The following is a 20,076-nucleotide window of genomic DNA, read 5'->3' on the forward strand; positions in this document are numbered from 1 at the left end:
TCCTAATTCTGAAAAACTTTGTGTGAAATAAGAAAGAAAACCAACACGTAAATACAACAACGTGCTCATCTTCATGCACTGTTTTAAACAGCTGTATGCTCTGTGGTGTTGTGTGGAAAATAGACTGTTGTTGTGTTGGCAGTTTTCACATCTGCTATCCCAGGTGTGTCTAGTGTTTCACATCAAGGGTATAAAACACATGGGACCTTATGATCAGCTAGCAGTTGTGATTGTGGCTGAAACGAACAGATGGTAGACAAGATGGTAGATTGTGGCTGAAACGAACAGATGGTAGACAAGAAAAACAGCTTATTTGTTGGCTGTGTGGGGGGCTCCCTCTTTAGAGAGAACTTCTGCGTAGCCAAGAAAAATGAGAGGAACTACTGGCTGCTTAGTGTGATGGTCATAGTAAGGACTTACTAGACCCTCCCGTGCTATATGATAAACTGTCTTTTAAAGTTCCTTCAGTTTCAAAGAAGACTTGGGGACATGTTTCAGAACTGTCTGAAGGTTGTTCAGGTGTTCTGAGCAAGTTGTGCAGTTGTTTGGATCCAGGCCAATGTTTCCTATGCTTACTTTATTCAGAGCTATGTAAAATTAGAATCCTACCTAGTCGCATTCAGCTTTTCTATCTCCTGTTCACAGAGAGAAAAACTGTCCACATTGAAGTCAAGGAACAAAATGAAGAGGATGAGGACGAGGAAGATGAAGAGGATGATGACGATGATGAAGACAGCGAAGACTACGAAGATGGGGAAAGTGAGGGAAGCGAAGATGAAGATGAGAAGACTTCAGATGAAAGGGAAATGGAATCTCAGGCTGCTGGGAAACAAGCGGCAGAGAGAAAACTATGCAAAGAAGTAAGCTCTGATTCTGAGTCCGATTCTGATGACGACCGTACAAAAGAAGAACGTTCTTATGACAGAGCCAAGCGGCAAATTGAGGTATGTGGTCATCAACTTCTGATAATTTATATATTCAGTCTGAATGAACCTTATTATACATTTTGGAAATGGGGGTCGTTCCTCCTTGGTGAACTGCATGTTCCCTTGAAGCCTATTTAAAACTTTTGCTTCTTCACTGATTAAAAAATATTATGCTGATTGTTATGACAAACTTAAGGTGTCACGACAATTTATGATCTGTTACAAATCACAATATGGCAGCACCCGCTTTTGCTTCATCCAGACAAAGTTTGTTTAACTGTTTGTAACTCTAGAGGGAACTCTATGCAACTTGTTCAAAGACACTTAAGACTGCTGTTCAAGGGAGAGGCGCAACAAATTGACCTGCTACCTGTAGAAACTTTGAATAATATAAATCAGATGCAGGAGGTATCGTTCAATTCAGCACACACTGCTCTGCTCAATAACTCTTGCTCCAACTTTGACTTATTATTAGAAAGTAAAGTCCTGAAGGACAATCTTGAAAGAATCCTTCCAGACTCTTTCTGAACAGGCTCAAGAAATAATTATAGAGAAGCTCTACCTACTGAAGAAGAGTTCATCTATGAATAAAACAAAGACTGTGGAGCTTATAAGGTCTTCTGTGAGCAGCCCCACCAGCAGTCCAAGTTTGAAGCCTGATCTCCCTACAAAATCACATCATACTGGGAATTATAACTTATGCATGTGTATGGAAGAAATCTCCCATCACTCCACGTGGCTAGTCTAAACACTTTAAATTGTAATCTAACTAATCAGTCTTCCAAGAACACATCTCAAATTTTGCCATCAATGTCCAAGGAAAATTAAGGCATATCCTATCTAGGAGCCCCTAGCTAGACCCTGACATATTGTATATCACACACACACACCCTCTTAGGAGAGGCGATTGACATGAGTGGGTCTCTCCTGAAGTTGGAACTGGGGCAGCCAGAGGAGATACCGCTGGACCTAGCGCTGGATTTGAGATCTAACAGGGCCTTTCATTTTGATTTAGGAACAAAGGGGAACACAAAATCATGAGCTCAGGAATTAGATGAACTAACCCATAATCTCCTGTCTATGGATTTGAAGGACGAACTACTTCCAGCTGTACCCTGCTCTGTAAATAATACTAGTGGACTGATTAACGTGCTTTTTAAATGCAATCCAACATTTAGTTTGATTGGGAAACATCTTCTTCACCCATCAAGCAAAGTCAAGGAAGCAAGACCCCTACTTACTCATAAATCAGGAAATTTCGTTGAACTACTGAACAGATTTCTCTTGTTGATCTAACTTACTTTGACAGATGCTCTGATCCTGCAAGATTAAGGAACCCCCCCCCCATGGGTGTGTCTCAGAAGATATTCTCAGAAGATTCTCAGAAGATATTAGATCAAATAGTGGAAATCGTTTGGCTACCTGCAAAGTCTTTCCTTCCAAAGTTTTGTTATTTCTGGAAATATTCAGTACCCCACAATTTTTTTTTCAGTGAAGACTCCCTAACTCTTACTGCGAGTTTTGTTTCTCAGTTCTCTCAGTGGTGGCAGCTACTGACTGATTTGTGGTATGGGTTAGGTTGATTTCAGATTGGAAGAGTAAACTGGAGTAATGCTGCATATCTAGTCCAGTTTGGAGAGAGGTGATGGCTTTCCAGCAATCTACAGGCAGTGTTCTTCAGTCAAAGAATTTAACTGAGTGACTTTCCTTTTATAAGTTTCCATTTGTTATAAAGTGCTTATTTTTTAATCCTAGAAACGTCGTGCTGAAAACCTTAAGAACGTAAATACTGAGAAGCTAAGAGCGCCTGTTATCTGTGTGCTTGGACATGTAGATACTGGAAAAACGAAGATCCTAGATAAGGTAAGGACAGAATATGTATTAGAAAATCACCAGCTTTCAGTGTCAGTTAATATGGAATGTTTACAAGCTAAACTCCTTGCTTAAGCTTCAATTGAAAGCAAATAAGTAATTGGAAACCTTTTAAAAGTTCTGCAGTTCAAAACGGATGGGTGTAAAAGAGATCATTCCAAACCTACTGGTTGGAAGGGTTCATCTAATTATTCTTTCTCCATCCCTTACATTTCTTCTTTTCTCCTCCCCCCACACACAGCTCCGTCATACTCATGTGCAAGATGGTGAAGCAGGCGGAATCACTCAGCAAATTGGGGCAACTAATGTTCCCCTAGAAGCTATTAATGAACAAGCGAAGATGGTAAAGAGTGTAAGTAATCTCTTTTTCAGAGCATCATATATGTGCTTCCCCAAAAGAACTGTAAACTGTTTTAAGTAGCTCTGCTATTCAGTAGTCTGGGTTTTTCCCTCACCCATGTTTACCGATAGGAATACCTGGACTAGGATCCACTGATTGTAGCTATTTGATCTGTTGCCTTCCACAGAGAATAGAACTGGTTTTAAAATAGCAGCTTGAGTACCTATTGGATTTTTTCACTGGCTTCAAATATTTCTGCACACGATGTTCTAGAGCTGAGATGCAAGATTGGCTTTTCTGATGCTCATGGAAGGTGAAGGAATTGTATTGAGCAAGTGCATCCATCTGTATTGGAGAGAACTTTCCAGATCCCCAGGCTTTTCAGAATGGGTGTAGACAGGTTTGTCAACCTCCAGATGGAACCTGGAGGTCTCTTGGAATTTCAGCTGTTCTCCAAACTACAGAGGTCTCTTCCCTTGGCGAAAATGGCAACATTGGAGGGTAGACTCTGTGGCATTATATTCTGCCATTTCTTGACTCCACCCTCAAATCTCTAGAAACTTCTTAACCTGGAATTGGTAACCTTAGCTGTAGACTTCCAATCTGCTCTTCTCTGTTGTATATATACCATGTTGTAATGTTTTATGAATTGATCATCTGAAAAAGTCCATTGTGGTCAGATACACGTGGGAATCAGTCCTCCTACATTATCATTGCAACACTGCTAAACATTGCTCTCCTGTGACCTAGAAGAAAGGCTGCATCATATCATTGAGGGGTAAAGAATGCAGGCGTGGACTCTGGTCACTTGACTGTTTATTTTATTACTTATTTTATTTATTTTATTACATTTCTAAATGTTTGTTTTGAATGCTGCTACATGAAAGTTCTGCACGAAATCCTTTTGTCAGAGGACCAATTAGAGGTGAAAATAAATTATTGTTGCTGAACATAGTGCACTCTTCCAAAAGTTTTGCCTAAGTGTCAAGCCCACTAATATTTTATAATCTTAGTTTGACAGAGACAGTGTCAAGATTCCAGGAATGCTGATCATTGATACTCCAGGGCATGAGTCTTTCAGGTAACTGTCTGTTATATTCGGTGTCTCCTTTTTATACCATCTAATTTTAACAAACCTGTAGATAAATCTAAGTTTCTTGGGGAATGTGCTGCAAACCTTGTTATAACCTTGCAAAACTGCTGGGCAGAGCCTTCTTAGAAGGGATTAGCAACACTTTTGAGACTTTGAACACATCACTCTTAGATGTCAAGTGAAATTTTGTTCGTGTTACAGCAATCTTCGAAATCGAGGAAGCTCACTGTGTGACATTGCAATTCTCGTAGTTGACATCATGCATGGTTTGGAGCCACAGACAATTGAGTCTATAAACTTGCTGAAGTCTAAAAAATGTCCCTTTGTAGTTGCACTCAATAAGGTAGGATGATCTTTCACTGGTCTTATTGCTTATCAAGGGCTTTCAGTGGTAGTTCAGATTGTGTTTGTGAACTATCAAGTTCTTAGGTTTCTTTCTACTAAGTGATTCATGTTCAAGCACATGTGATTCATGTTCAAGCACAACACAAGATATCTGCTTTAATTTTCTTTGTAGACTTTAGAAAGTGTTTTCCCCATACTTCACACTTTTGTGAATCTTCCTTTAAGATTCATGTTACCACACAATATTCTTTCTGCTGTTTTAAGATATCTTTGCCTAGTGTCGTTTCCCTTTGTGAAGTTGAATATTCATTACAATGTAGCACACACAAAAGCTTTGGGTCGCGATTTTGGCAAATGCAAGTTTTTTTAAATTCATTCTGTGTTCTTATAACTGAGTTTTGATAATAACATATATACCCGCCTGTATTTTAAAAGATGAAATGCTCTTGGTAATCTTCCTGGAGAAATGTTCTTAGATTTAGACAATATACATATCTAAATTACAGATGACCTTCATGACCGAGGGCCCACATATGTGAAGGACTGCCTCCCTTCATGTTCCATACAGCATCTCTGTTATTTCCAACGATTATTTAGGACAGTGATGGTGAACCTATGGCACGGGTGCCAGAGGTGGCACTCGGAGCCCTCTCTGTGGGCACGCACACACAAAGTTCACCATGTGGGGGGCGGAAAATCACACCCACACCCACACATCTAGGCTGACCTGGGCCACTGAGCACAACGTGTGCACACCGCAGTGAGCAGGGAGTACTCGGCTGGCGTGTCTGGTGCCTGTGCTCTGGGTGGCTGCTGCCTGGGGGGGTGGGGGAGCGCAGAGGAGGCAGAGGTGCTAGAGAGGCACAGAGCGGTGCGCACAGGACTTGCTGGAGGCTAGAGCAGGCTGGCCCCTGCTCGAGCGAGGGGGGGGGTGCGGAGGAAGAGGGAGCCAACCGTTTTTTTCTAAACTAAAACCTCAGCATTCAGGTTTAGGACAATCTTTGTCAAAGGCACATTAGGCAAAGGCACATTAGGCCTGGGCCCTGTGCTTGTGGAGCAACTTCCTGGAAGAGGTCTGGGGTAATAGTGGTTGGGGACTTCTGCTGTCCTGGCTTTCTATTGAGACTGTTAAGTGAAGGTATTTTGAAGAGCTTGAAGTAGTCAGAGACTGGGCAAAGGGGAAATATTCTACTTGTGGGCCTCAAAGTGATGTTAGATTGGGGTTTGATATAAATGTAGTTTATATTAGTTGTTTTCAACGTTTGGCCCTTTCCGCATGGGCCATTTACAGCAGCCCCGGGACGGCAAAAACACTGTCCCTGGGCAGCTGTTCACACAGGAGACGCTGCTGGATCGCAGCAACGCCGTCCTGGCCACCCGGGAGTGGCATCAAGCCGCTACTAATACCTCGCTTGTTGAGCGAGGTTATTCTAAAACGCCGTCTTCCCATCGGTGCGGTGTGAACCGCACCACTCGAAAGTCGGCGCTTTCCCCAACCTCCAGGGGTTGGAGGGCAGCCTGAGCAGGTCCCTGACGGCCTCCAGAGCGACGCTGGAGGACGAGGTGAGTGGGGGGAGATGCAGAAGAGGCGGCTCCGTGTGAAACCACCTCTACTGCGCTGGCTTCTGCGGGGCCGCTCGCATGCTCCCATGCGAACAGTCCCCACCCCTCCACCGGCATAATTTCTGCCGGTGGAGAGGCGCCCTTTCCACTGTGCGGAAAGGGCCTTTGTTTTATATATTGTTGTTACCCACTGTGGTTCCTGAGAAGTTTGGAAGAAAGGCGGGCCTATGAATATTTTAAATAAACTAAATTCTAAGATCTATGTTTTGCATATAAAAGATCAGTTTAAAAAATGGACTGTGATGTGGGAGGTCTGTGGTTCAAAGGTGGCTTCAAGCAAACTCTTTCTCCACCTCAGAGCACCCTCCAATATGGTGGAAGTAATATTGGCTTACCTTATTGGGCTGTTGTGAGGATTATTGGTCTAAGTTATGTCATGGACCTTAAACACCGTTAGTGCTATTAAATGCTAATTTTTTCAATGAGTTACTGCTGCCTGGCACTCCATTTTAACAGGTACTTACTTTGAAATTAGCATAATTAATTTCAATCCAACTCATTTTAAATATACATTTAAGGTTGCCTCATTGTTTGGTTTCGGTGATTGCAGGAAGCTCCTGCAGCAGTATGCTCAAATGATTTCATCTTTCTGTCTGTATAATTTCATAGCACCCCAACCTCTTGAGGCAACATATCTATTTAAGATTGTCTGGTACAAATTTTGTCAACTTGGAAAACAAGATAGGGGAGGGAGTTTCCCCCCTTTTTTTGTGGGGGAGGGAGAACATGTAAGCATTGTTTCCAGGTATGGAAATGTTGGTGAATAAGATTTCCCATCCTAGTCACAGTTCTTTTTATGTTGACAAAGGGAGATGTCTCACATTATCCTTTCTTGTGGGTTTTCTGGGCTGTGTAGCCATGATCTGGTAGTTTTTGCTCCTAACTCTGTGCCATGGAGAGAAACACATCTTACCATGACATGCCTCTGATCATGCCAGCCATAGATGCAGACAAAACATTAGGAGCAAAAACTATCAGACCATGGCCAAAGAACCTGGAAAGCCCACAACATCCTGTTTCTTAAATTTGAAATGAATGGCTCATCTTCCATTTCAAGAGATAAGTGAATGCGAGTGTGAGAGAAAGCATAAGTAAATTGACATGACTCTTTAGACTGGGAGGATTGATTTATCTATGAAAGTGTTTATTTTTGAATTTCTGGTTTATTGCTTACAGGTGGATTGCAGCTAAATAATGTAGTATTAATAGGGAGATGTTTAGTTTTAATTCTGTGTTTGTCAGATTGATAGGTTGTATGACTGGAAAAAAAGTCCTGATACAGATGTAGCTGCAACTTTGAAGAAGCAGAAAAAAAACACAAAGGATGAATTTGAGGAACGTGCAAAAGCCATCATAGTGGAGTTTGCACAGCAGGTAGGTTAAATTTGCAGAATATGCTAAATACTGGCCATACTGAGATTTTAAAGAGTTTGTTCAGTGTGAAACGTAAAGGGATTGAAATATCTGATGAAACATACACTGTTTTGTTTTGTCTTTAACTTGTAAAGTGTTTTGCTTTTCTCTCTCTCAAGTGCTCATGGTTTCTAAATGCTTTAGGCCATCAGATGTTAGCATAGTCAATAAGATTAGAAAGAAATCCATCAGCGTATGCCATATTTTTCAGGAAAAATAATTCCCTTTGTGCCCTGCTCAAGAAAGTTCACAATTGAATGTTTGGTAATAGGGAAAGAACAGAATGCAAGGCTATGAGAACGTAACCAGTTGTACATGTTTAGTTCATAGTTGGGGGTTTCAAAAAAGGGTTTTATAAAAAAGGTGGGTTTGAAGAGAGATTTGAAGGAAGGGAGATGATTACAAGTAGCTCTTTTGAAGGGATGTTGCCCCCTGTAATGTCCATGTAATGTCCACTCACTTGATTCTGAAATCTGTTTAGCTGTATGAATTTTGATCTTATGGCAGTTTTGTATTTTAGGTACCTGTTTTGTGCCTGGTTTTCCTGCTGTCTTTCAGTTATGCTGTATTTCTGGTTTTAGGGATTAAATGCTGCCTTATACCATGAAAACAAGGATCCCCGCACATTTGTTTCACTGGTACCTACCTCTGCCCACACTGGAGATGGCATGGGGAGTCTAATAGCTCTTCTTGTTGAGTTGACACAAACCATGTTAAGTAAGAGACTGGCACATTCTGAAGAGCTCAGAGCTCAGGTCATGGAGGTAATTTGAAATGTATAGCAAATCTTTGGTATTCTGTTTGGCTGACAAACGGCATTGAAATAACTCTATATGTGTATGTGTGTGTGTTTGGCTCCGGTCACCTAGGTCAAAGCACTTCCTGGTATGGGTACTACGATAGACGTTATTTTGATTAACGGACGCCTGAGAGAAGGAGATTGCATTATAGTTCCCGGAGTAGAAGGTCCCATCGTAACCCAGATAAGAGGTCTTCTGTTACCTCCTCCCATGAAAGAGTTGCGAGTGAAGGTATGTGAGTAGCATGTAGAACTTAATGCAACTTTTAAAATATAGGATGCCAAAACTTGTTCAGCGTGAGTTCTGGTGGAGTTTTCTTCTTCTGTTCTAGTCTAGAAATCAGTCTCGCGTATCCATTATTTCTTCACTTAAATTGCCACATGTAGAATAGGTCCATTTGATTGTGAGAACCCATAATATTATTTATTTATTTCAAATGATGTTTGCTCTGTCTTTAAGAGCCTTGAACCTAAATTACCATTACTGATGTCTGCCTGCCTTGCAAAAATAACAAAAACTCAAACTCTGAGTATGGAATAAAACATATCAACTGGAAACATATGCCTCCTTTTCTATGGAGAGGCAGGTTTCCGTCATTGTCCAGACAGCCTTCTGCCATCTATGGCAAGTCCAGCGACTATCTCCCATCTGTCCTGCTCCAACCTTGCCATCGTGATCCGTTCAGTGGTTCCTTCCAGTCTCGATTACTGTAACTTGCTGTATGTAGGACTGCCCTTGAGGCTGCTTCAGAAACTCCAGCTGGTCCAGAATGCATCTGCCTGAGTCCTTATGAGGACACCTTGGAGTGTACGTATTATACCAGTATTCTGCCAGCTGCACTGGCTCCAGCTTTTAGATCAAATTTAAGGTGCTGGTGTTAAGCCCTAAGTCTCTGGTTCTCGTACCACTGTAACCACCTTTCCCATTATATCTTCCCGAGGAGCCTATGTTCCAGTGTGGTCCTTGGCCCAAAATCAGTCCAGCTGCCTTTAGCCAGGAGCAGGGGCTTTTTGGTCATGTCCCCTGCCTGGTGAAATGCTCTGCCTGTGGAGACTAGGGCCCTGCGGGATCTCTCCCAATTCTACAGGGACTGTGAGGTAGAGTTGTTCCACCAGGCTTTAAGCTGAAGGCAACAATAATCTCTCTTTATAATTTGGGACTGGCTTGAGTTTTAAACTGTATTTTATTGTATTTATAAAATTGTATTTTATTGTTCTCTCTCCCCCACCCCGAAACCTTAGAACCAGTATGAAAAACATAAAGAAGTTATTGCTGCCCAAGGAGTAAAAATTCTTGGAAAAGATTTGGAGAAAACATTGGCTGGTTTACCCCTCCTTGTAGCCTACAAAGAAGATGAAATTCCGGTTCTTAAGGTATGGCACATGCAATCCCTATTAGAATGACAGTATATCAGCAGCTAGATATTCTCTATGTGAATCATTACATGGTGCTGAAACAATGAGGAATAAGCAGTTCAACATTGTAAACAGTGGAGGAACTTTTCAGGAGGAATAACTGTTGTTCACCTTACTTTATGGCCAGCACTCTTTTCATGTGCCTGAGGAAATAAGCTTTTATATCTTGGTCAAAAACTTTAGTTTTAGGCTTAGTTTAGTTTTTTAAAATCAGAACACAGTAACTTTCAGTGCAATTCTGGAGATTTGTCTAAAAGTAACTTCAATTGGATTTGGTAGGATTTATTCCCAAGTAAGTGTGCACAGGATTTCACTTTTGGAATTCAATCCAGCAGTGCTCCTCTACTGGTAGGAGAGGGGATGTTTAACTGGTGCCCTGCTTCAGATCTCCACTATATCCCTCATGTTCTCAAGGCCCCCATCTGTTCCCCAGAAACAGAATTGAGAGGGGCGGGGACAACTCTGGGCTATATCAAGAGAGGAGGTGGAGGATTCCCTGCTCTGCCAGCTTCACTCTGCTGGTAGTGCTCTGGATCCATCATGTGGTTCTTAGCTTCCTCCGCTTTTAAAGCGTCTTAGAAGTAATGACAGTTCTAAAATAACTTTCACAGCAATGTCTGAAAAATGTAAACTCATGCTGACTGTATATGCGTACTGTTTATCTTCTGGCTAAGCTACTGGGAGTTATGTTGCATGGGAGGTTACAGATTTCTGTTACGGAACCATACCTTGAAGACCTGATTGTGCATTCTTCAGAATTACATAGTATTTTGAGTCTAAACTTAAAAATCAGTGTTGAGGTGAAAATGTTCTGTATGTGAATGCCCACCTGTAAGCATTCATCACCTTTAATACGCACTGTAAGATTATTTAAGAGATTCACACGTTCATTTCCATCTGTTTTGAAAAATATTTTAGATGAATTTGTTTTGGTTGAGATGGTGGAAATAAACAGACCAGTATCTTTTATGCAAAAATATATTTGAAATCTTCCTCTTTTAATCACTCTAGCCTTTACAGTAACATTTGGAAAAAGTTACACAAATTCAGTTTTGTGCCTGGAGTTATCAGATATTTCTGTTTCTCTCTGGATCATAGTGGTGATTGTTACCTGTAAAATGGCTGCTATGGGGAAATAAGAGCTCTGTTATTTGGTGGGTTACATAGTTTGACTTGATTCAGAGGATAGCTATATTGGTCTGCAGCAGAACATCCAGATTTGAGTCCAGTTGCACCCTTGGAGACCAAAAAGATTTTTGGGGTATAAACTTTTGAGTGTCCAAACTTCATTTGTCACCTTGTGGTTCTCTCCATTCCAGAGGAAGTGATATTTAGTCTTTTTTAATGGGTTTGCTTCGGAAACTACTAGAAGCTTAAAGGTAAAGGTAGACTCCTGTGCAAGGTCGTTACTGACCCATGTCACATTATGACGGTTACTGTGCAGACTATGTTTGCAGCAGGGTGTTTCGCCTTTGGCTTCCCCAGTCGTCTACGTTTACTTCCAGCAAGCTGAGTACTCATTTTACTGACCTCAGAAGGCTGAGTCATCCTTGAGCTGGCCACTTGAAACCAACTTCTGTTGGGATCAAACAGGTTGAGAGCCGAGCTTTCACTGCAGAACTGCAGCTTACCATTCTGGGCCACAGATCTCTAGACCACAAGCTTACTAATTGCCTGTACAGATGATTGTGAAGTGTTTAGTGTGGTACGCTGGGAGCTATTGAAGCCCTCTGAAGAGGTGCAAAAGAATCCTTGGCATACTGAGAGATCTCTTAAAATATATCATTTTTATATCCACAGGATGAATTAATACATGAATTGAAACAAACACTGAATGCTATAAAGTTGGAAGAAAAAGGTGTTTATGTCCAGGCATCTACTCTGGGCTCCTTGGAAGCATTACTTGAATTTTTGAAGACCTCAGAAGTGCCAGTAAGACAATCGGTTTTCCATATCACCTGCCCTAAACTGCTCTATTCCTAATCAATTTTTACTGCAATTAAAAATAAATATTCACAGGATGTTTCTCCCCCCCTCTCCTGACAGTATGCTGGAATTAACATAGGACCTGTCCATAAAAAAGATGTGATGAAGGCATCAGTTATGTTGGAGCATGATCCTCAGTAAGTAACTTTTTAAAGATATGCTGCGGCTTGTGCAATTTTCTGTCTGTGTTTCTCATGCATCACAATAATTATTTTTAACTTCTAGGTATGCCGTAATCTTGGCATTTGATGTAAGAGTTGAACGAGATGCCCAAGAGATGGCTGATAGTTTAGGAGTTCGAATCTTTAGTGCAGAAATTATCTATCATTTATTCGATGCCTTTACAAAATACAGGCAAGACTACAAAAAGCAGAAACAGGAAGAATTTAAGTAAGTATGCATCCAAGTGAGCTCAGTCTTTTCCTTAAAACACACGAAAATCACAAGAAACTATATGAACAAAGCCATTCCAGGATAATTTTAAAATCAGGTGTTAGTAGATCCAGAGAAGGAATTATTTCAAACCCACTAGTGCAGGGGTAGGGAACCTGCGGCTCTCCAGATGTTCAGGAACTACAATTCCCATCAGCCCCTATCAGCATGGCCAATTGGCCATGCTGGCAGGGGCTGATGGGAATTGTAGTTCCTGAACATCTGGAGAGCCACAGGTTCCCTACCCCTGCACTAGTGCTTGAAAGCTCCTCAATAACTGTATCATCCACAAATCTGGCCTTTGACAACCGCAGTTGTATATAAGCACTTGGGTGTGTGCCTGTTGTTAATTGGACTCCTACCACAGTTGTCCAGTGCTTCCTTATAATCAGAATTGTATATGGGACACAGAAAAGTATATGGGACTTTCTCAAGAGTATTTTCTGTTGGGCATAGGGAAAATGAGATCTTGTTAGAGTGAATTGTGCTGAAGGCCTGACAGATTGGAACCAGTGTGTCATATTCTTATAAGACAGTCTTACAAGAATATAACACATTGATCTAATTGTAGATCAAACTCTCTCTCTCTCTGTGTATGGGTGCACTGGATTGGAGGAATTACATCTTGTTGAAATCAGTGGACTGGGAATAGGCAATATTTTGATACACTCTGATGTACAGTTTCTAATTCAGTTTGCAGAATATTTGCTGAGGCCTGCTTGGGTGTATAAAGTTCCTGTGCTCATTGGGAGAAGTTAGCACAAATGAATTTGTAGGCAGTGATGGTTGTAGAGTTGGCTAGCCATAGCGAGTGGTTGTCTCTAGAAACTTTCAGTTGGTTGGGAATGGTTTAACAGACAGCATTATGCAAAGGAAGTTCTTTTGTTTGTTATGAATTGGATCCAGCTAAAATAATGTTGGTATTTTTAAGACGATAGTTTTACAACTAGCATTCAAATCACATATTAAATGTTCCCCCTTTTTCCCCTTTAGGCACATAGCAGTATTCCCTTGCAAGATGAAAATACTTCCTCAGTTTATATTTAATTCTCGGGATCCCATAGTGATGGGAGTCCTTGTAGAAGCGGGTCAGGTAAAACAAGGAACTCCCATGTGTGTACCTAGTAAAAACGTGAGTATTTCTTAACTTCCTAAAGCTCTGTTACCAGGTGTTCTTATTTGGCAAAGCTATCAAAGCAGTGCTACATATTAGCAACAGCATCTTTGCTGTGTTCACTTTAGCTTTTTTGTTCATCCTGGGAAGTAATAGGGAGACGGAGCTACATATAATTTTTGGTGTTGCAGCAGAGAAACTTGCAGTGAAGGAGGTGGGACAAGAGGTTTGTTCTGTGTAATCAACTCTTTTAACCTTTCCTTTTCTGTGCCTTCAGTGGTATGATAGCTAAATACTAGCCTTGCTTCTGAGTAGATTTCAGCCTTATAGCTTTGTGTGTTAAATTTGACAGAGTTGTAAATGCTTGATTAATAACTCTGAATGTCCTGATCTTGGCCTGCCAAAACTTAATGATGCTGGTGATGGCTGAAAATCTGAAGACATTTTTGTCTCTCAAAAGCCTCCAGGGCTACCTGGACGCCAGGAGGATCCATTAATCTCTGAGGGTGATCCATCCAATTTGGTCCATTGTCCCTTCAGAGGGTGGGGCAGCAAACTCACCCTGCCTTCAAAAGATAGTGACTGGTGTGGTCTCTGTGATGTCATATGGGCAAAGTGTTCTGAAGGGTCCCCCCTTCAGTAGGGGCTTTTTATATGGAATATGGTTACTTGGGTGGAAAAGAAGTAAAAAATTGCTTCCATGAACTATATCTTTTCTCACCGAAAGATGACAGCAGATTCGTCTGTTCATCTACCCCAAGCTGGGCCGTGTTTGCTGTAGAATGCTTGGATCCTGTCCTGTGTTCCACTCAACTATGTAGGCACTAGGACCCCTGTGGAGCATTCAAAGACAGTCCAGCTTGTGGCGGATTAATATACAAATCTGCTGCCACCTTTTGGTGTACTCATATTAGCTTTGAATTAAATGCAAGGCCTTCTACGCTATGGAACACTCCCTCCTGTACTATTAGGTATTAGGCATTGGCTCTCACAGAAGGTGCCTATGCTGCAATCCCTCCTCAGAGCCACATTAATCCTTTGGGAAACTTGGTGTGTGTCACTTCCCTGTGGCACCAGCCTTCTGCTATTACCTAATAATGTAACAGCTTAGGAGAGGGTACTTTTCCATTGAACCAGTCTTGTATAACATATGTTCGTAGATGATCTGTTAAATCTTGCATTGGGAGGGGATTAAAAGACTTAATAAAATTCTAAATGGTGGGTTGGATTTTCCCATGTCAATTAATTAATTAATTAATTAATTAATTAATTAGATTTTTATACCGCCCTATCCCCGAGGGGCTCCAGTGGGTGCATTCCTCTGGTGGAAGGGAGCCTTCAGCCAACATAAGAGTATTTTGTGTTAGCAGAAGATTCCTTGGTCTACTCTAGAGCAGTGTGTCAGTAGAATAAAATGGGAAGATCTATTCAATTTTTCTCTCTAGTCTTCACAACATTATTGTGCAAGTGGATGTGTTATTAATAAAAAGTGTATGTTCTAAAGAGTTCTCTCTGTGTTACAGTTCATTGATATTGGAATAGTTACAAGTATAGAAATAAATCACAAACAAGTGGATATAGCAAAAAAAGGTCAAGAAGTCTGTGTGAAAATAGAACCTATTCCTGGTGAGGCCCCTAAAATGTTTGGACGACATTTTGAAGCAACAGATATACTTGTCAGCAAGGTTAGTATTTGCTGTGTATTTTATAGTTTGTGATTTGTACTTCATTTGTACAAGGACAACTAGGCTCAGAGACAGCTTCTACTCTAGAGCTGTGGCTATGCTGAACTCCATGATGTCGCGTTGATGTGGCTGTGTAGGGATGGTTGGAAGGGGATTGTGGAATGTGTGAGGACTGAAGAGGACTGCGGAAATGTGCATCGGAGCGTTTGTATTTTTGTTGTGCGTGCACAATGACATTAAAGTCTGTCTGTCTATCTATCCTAATTTTCTTGCTTTATAAATAAAACAGTGATACTTATGGGTTTTTTTCCTTTTTAGATAAATATGTGTCCTAAGCAAACCCTTCAAAATCCAAATTTCTGCTATAATTTCCTTCTTGTAATTAAGTGTGTAATTTTGTCTATGTCAAAACCTTTTTTACATGTTGCCAGCCTTTTTGGTATGGTGACCCACAAGTCCAAATTTATTTTGTATAATGACCCACCCAGAACTGGTCCAAGATTGTTTGGTGCCCTAGGCAAAGTATGACCTTGGCACCCATCTATCCAGCATTTAATTTTCTGTAGTGCCCGATCAGATGTTTCTGAGAAACTAACAAATACCACACAAAGGGTGCAGCTGCCCCAGTATGAACCTTAAGCAAGTGGGAGTTCTTCACCACCTCCTTTGCCAGCTGGCCCACAACTGGGGTTTGAGGAGGTGTGCTCAAAAGCAGCTGGGTCCAGATGCGCAGTGATGGCAGGTCGTGGTGAATAAGGTGGCTGCAAGGGGCCCAGTACAGTGCATTTCCCACAGCAGGTAGAAGGCAGAGATGCACTGCAGGGGGATGAGCAAGAGGTTGGGCTTCTGTAGGAGCAGCGTTAAGACAGATCCTGCAGACATCTTTCTCTCTTCTGGTTTTCTCATGGTCTACTGAACATCTCCATCAACCTTCCTGCCCTTCTTTCATCTGCTACTGTGAAGTTACTGGCCACCTAGTGGGTTTTTTTCTCCTCAGTGTTGTCAAGGCGAGGGAGATGACAATGTGAGAAGTTGGGGAGGAGGAAAGAAAGCGAAGGATGCAAAGGGCAGGATCCATCATTAGGGACAGCTGGTTTGTGACCCTCTTTTGAGTCCCTACCCACACATTGAGAAGACTGGTCTGTGTTCTGGCAGTATGTCAAAAGTTTACTCCCTAAGTAGTACTGGCTTGCCGAACTCGGAACCATTTAATTCCTGCTAGTTATTTACATCTTTGATTACTTGGGAGACAACATGCTCAAAAATGAAAGAGCCGAGTAAGCAGTGAAATGGCTCATTGGTCCAAGGATTGTATATCTTCTGTATATTATGTTTCTAATTGAGTGTGTTCTATCTACAGATCAGTCGTCAGTCCATCGATGCTCTGAAGGACTGGTTCAGAGATGAAATGCAGAAGTCTGACTGGCAGCTTATTGTAGAGCTAAAGAAAGTATTTGAGATCATTTGAATTCTGTGAAGCAATGGGTAGACTGGTATAAACCCACACTTCCTATTATAAACATCACCAACAGCCTAAAATGAACATGCTGTTGGAATTAATTAACATCTGGGGAAAATGTGGATAAAATGTTTTCCATGAGAAACCAAGTAACTTACACTGGTTTGACAGTGGTCAATTTACATGTCCCTGTGGTTCCAATGTGCCTGTGCACCTTCTTCCCCACTGTCCTTCCCTTTATACTGGCTGCTGTTTTAAAGTTTGCCCTCTCCAACTCACATCCCCCAAATAAATAAAAAAATTAAAGTTTTTATTACAAAACTCAAAGCTTTCACTTTTATACCGGCAAGAACAGTGCTGCAGTATTTGATTTACCAAACTCCTGCAGACTTTGTGATTCTTGGACTTTGATGTAAGAAATGTTTATTTATGCATACTTCTGTTTTTCTCCCTGCCTTGATTTTTCATCATTCTTCTGCTTCATGCCTATAGGAATTTTTTAAGATAGAAGAATTAGGTAATCGGATATTCATATTTGCTTTGTGTGCAACAATGATGTAAGGCATAGTCGGCTGCCTTTTATTGCTTGTACAGTTTCAACCTGTAATCATAAACACTGAGCTACAAATAAAAAGAAATGAACATTAATTCTCTTTTTATATGTAATTTGCTATAAAGGAGGCACTATATGACCATTCTGGCTAACAGCTGTGAGATCTGATCTTTTCTTCCTGTATACAAGTGCTCAGACTGGGATATGACATTTGCTTTCCTGTTTCACATAAAGATGTTACTAGAGTGTATATTCCTCCACCACAGAACATGCTGGACCTTTGTGGTAGAATGCTCTGCCTGTGTTGTAGTACCTACCTAGTCCTGCTCCCCCCATCCATTTGAAAGTAAAAATATATTTTGGTATAAATGTTCTTGTGTCAAAGTACCACAGGCAAATAATGGTTTTCACAAAGGTAGTGCGGAAATATGAATGGTAATTCTCATATTCATTTGAGACTATATTCTAATGTGGAAGCATTCAATTTTCTCAACTGCTACACCTCAACTGACCAAACTATCATTTTTCTGTGGAACAGTGGATAGTGCTGCTAGAGTTTCAAAGTGTTTAGACATGAGAGAGACTCCATTATAAAATGGGAGTGTACATAAATAGTATAAAAATTTTAAGGCTGTAGCTTCATTATAATTACTGAGTTAATGTTTGTTTCAAGACTGTACTACAAATCAATCTTCCCATAGACCATAGAGTACTGAAACAATCAAATCTGTACAAATTACATACAGTTCTTTATTAAACAACTGTAAACACTTCACTGTAAAAATCCGTAAAACTTTTATAAACAAACATTTTGTAAATAGATTCTATACTACAATAAAAGAATTTGAACACAATTATTTACATGCAATACTGACAAATTTGGCACTTTCTCGAAAGGAAATGTACAAAACACTTTTCTTCTTAAAAAAAATTTCAACTTATAAAAACTTAGTTTTACTGTCATGCACTTTGCAAATACCTCACAAGCACTTATGGCACAGCTACCGGAGAACTCCAGGCTCTCACCACACCTTTTTCCCTACAAGATCAGTTCAGGTAACTTTTAATGTGCTTCCATAAGTTTGTTGCAAAACCACCTGAACATTGTCAAGAATGAAGTCAAATGCCATATTCCAGACTGATTCCACTGACTGCTGCATTAGTCTGCAAAGTAGAAAAGAAGCCATTCTTCAGAACAAATCATCATCACTATTAAAATAATTTTTCAATAGCAGAATACTGGGGAGGTAATGACAACCTTGAAAAGTTATTATTTACTAATTTTAGCTACTGCAAATGCACCATTTAAAAATATTATTTCAGTACTAGAAGCAAACAGGCATACTGTTGAATATTGTCCTTGGTATTGAAGAATCAATTTTTTTACATAAAAGATAAAATTGTATTTGTGGAACAAGCTACAAAAATGTAAAATACACAAAACAAAAGCTAAAGTTGTTTGTGAGGGCAAAGGGGGAGGGCATATATACTCTCATGGACTCTTTGTGAGGAACAAGGTAAAAATCAAGCTACTAATTAAATAGCCCCACTATGATTTATCATATACATTGCAAGAAATTTAAAACAACGTTCAGAAAAGAAGTACCATTACAGGTCCAAGTGAACTCTTCAACCCTGTTGAAGAAAAATGTCTGAATCCCACACAAGAACTGTACATGTATTATGCAAAAAATACTTTAAAAGTGCAAAGGAATTAAATTGTATGGATGGTGCACAGTAGTACAAAGGAAATATTGATGAATATAGACTAGCATGAAGATACTCTTGAATCTTCTGCAAGACAATTTTTTTTCTAGCAACATAGATTTTTTTCAACCAACATTTGTAAATTAATGAACTAAAATTAAACTACCTTTTCATATACTTTATAACCAGATCCAACTTCTCCAAATCTTTTTCTTCTATCAGATCAGTACAATACTTCACAACTTGTAGGATGTCTTCCTCCATGGGATCTATGTAAAAAAGTTTGAAACAGAATTATTAATGCCCTGAATACAAAAAGGGGAGGATGTCAAAGCATTAAAAATGTCTACAGCTGGCTGGTCAGAGGGAGGAGAGGAAACAATTTCTTGGATGTTGATTCTTAAGCAAAGAACAGTCCTGTCTTGAACCTTCTTATTCCAGAACAGTTCACTTTTAGATCTTTTCTGCCCTTGCCAGCAGTTGTACTTCTACTGCCCTCTCATTAAGATTTTTTTATCATTATTACAGCACAGGCAGACCAATATTCATCATTAACAATCTTCACTTAGAGGTCAGTGGGGCAAACTGCACCTTAGGGATCCTGTTACACTTCTGTGCAACTTTTGACAGTCTTGTTCTTTATTATTATTATTTATTGCATTTATACCCCGCCCTACACCAAAGTCCAAGGGCAGCTTACATAATGGGGTTTTTGAAGTACAGTGGAACCTTGGTTTTCGTTGGTAATCTGTCGGAAAAGAATCGATGAAAACCGAAACTGATGAAAACCGAGGCAGACTTTTCCATAGGAATCAATGTAAATCCAATTAATCCGCTCTAGGCACTCCAAAAAACATACCCAAAACACATTTTTTGGTGAATAAGCATAGTGTTTAATGCTGAAAACAGTAACAATACTAGGACCAACTTCAGAGCCAGTGGACCAATGTCGCACCAGAAAGCTGTCCAAAGAGGTCTGTTTCTGACGCCTCTTTAAGATTTGTCTGAAATGGGGCAAGACATTGTCATTAAACAAGTTGCAGACACAGCCTGCAACAGCTTTGTCCGGGTGATTTTTCTCCACAAACCCCTGCACCTTACTGCAAATTGATGAAAACCCAATCGATGGAAACCGAGACAAATTTTTCACTTAAAAAATCAATGAAAACCGAAACTGATGAAAACAGAAGGCAAAGAAAACCGAGGTTCCACTGTATTGGCAATATGGCTATGGTACCAAATATACATACATTTAGTAACCTTACCTATTGGAATATAATCAGAGTACTTCCTGTTAATGTGGAGTCTGGTGG

At 40.4% G+C, this 20,076-nt stretch overlaps 2 protein-coding genes across 4 annotated transcripts in view; one reads left to right on the top strand and one right to left on the bottom strand.

Moving 5' to 3' along the window:
• The window catches only part of EIF5B (eukaryotic translation initiation factor 5B), a 39,020-nt gene extending 21,869 nt beyond the window's left edge, over positions 1–17,151 (top strand). The window contains exons 10-24 of the mRNA XM_048493183.1: positions 646–944; positions 2,682–2,789; positions 3,040–3,150; positions 4,152–4,219; positions 4,433–4,574; positions 7,442–7,573; positions 8,194–8,376; positions 8,482–8,643; positions 9,654–9,785; positions 11,628–11,759; positions 11,874–11,950; positions 12,039–12,203; positions 13,239–13,377; positions 14,883–15,044; positions 16,405–17,151. Coding sequence (XP_048349140.1) covers positions 646–944; positions 2,682–2,789; positions 3,040–3,150; positions 4,152–4,219; positions 4,433–4,574; positions 7,442–7,573; positions 8,194–8,376; positions 8,482–8,643; positions 9,654–9,785; positions 11,628–11,759; positions 11,874–11,950; positions 12,039–12,203; positions 13,239–13,377; positions 14,883–15,044; positions 16,405–16,512 — 2,120 coding nt within the window. The 3' untranslated portion in view covers positions 16,513–17,151. The remainder of the gene's footprint in view (positions 1–645; positions 945–2,681; positions 2,790–3,039; positions 3,151–4,151; positions 4,220–4,432; positions 4,575–7,441; positions 7,574–8,193; positions 8,377–8,481; positions 8,644–9,653; positions 9,786–11,627; positions 11,760–11,873; positions 11,951–12,038; positions 12,204–13,238; positions 13,378–14,882; positions 15,045–16,404) is intronic.
• A 631-nt stretch (positions 17,152–17,782) lies between these two features.
• REV1 (REV1 DNA directed polymerase) overlaps positions 17,783–20,076 on the bottom strand; it is a 59,331-nt gene continuing 57,037 nt past the window's right edge. For all 3 annotated transcript variants that reach the window (XM_048493182.1, XM_048493181.1, XM_048493180.1), the window contains 2 exons: positions 18,930–19,032; positions 17,783–18,220 (listed from right to left, as the gene is read on the bottom strand). In XM_048493182.1, coding sequence (XP_048349139.1) covers positions 18,109–18,220; positions 18,930–19,032 — 215 coding nt within the window. In that variant the 3' untranslated portion in view covers positions 17,783–18,108. The remainder of the gene's footprint in view (positions 18,221–18,929; positions 19,033–20,076) is intronic.

This window comes from Sphaerodactylus townsendi, linkage group LG04, assembly GCF_021028975.2.
Source record: "Sphaerodactylus townsendi isolate TG3544 linkage group LG04, MPM_Stown_v2.3, whole genome shotgun sequence".
Taxonomy (NCBI): Eukaryota; Metazoa; Chordata; class Lepidosauria; order Squamata; family Sphaerodactylidae; genus Sphaerodactylus; species Sphaerodactylus townsendi.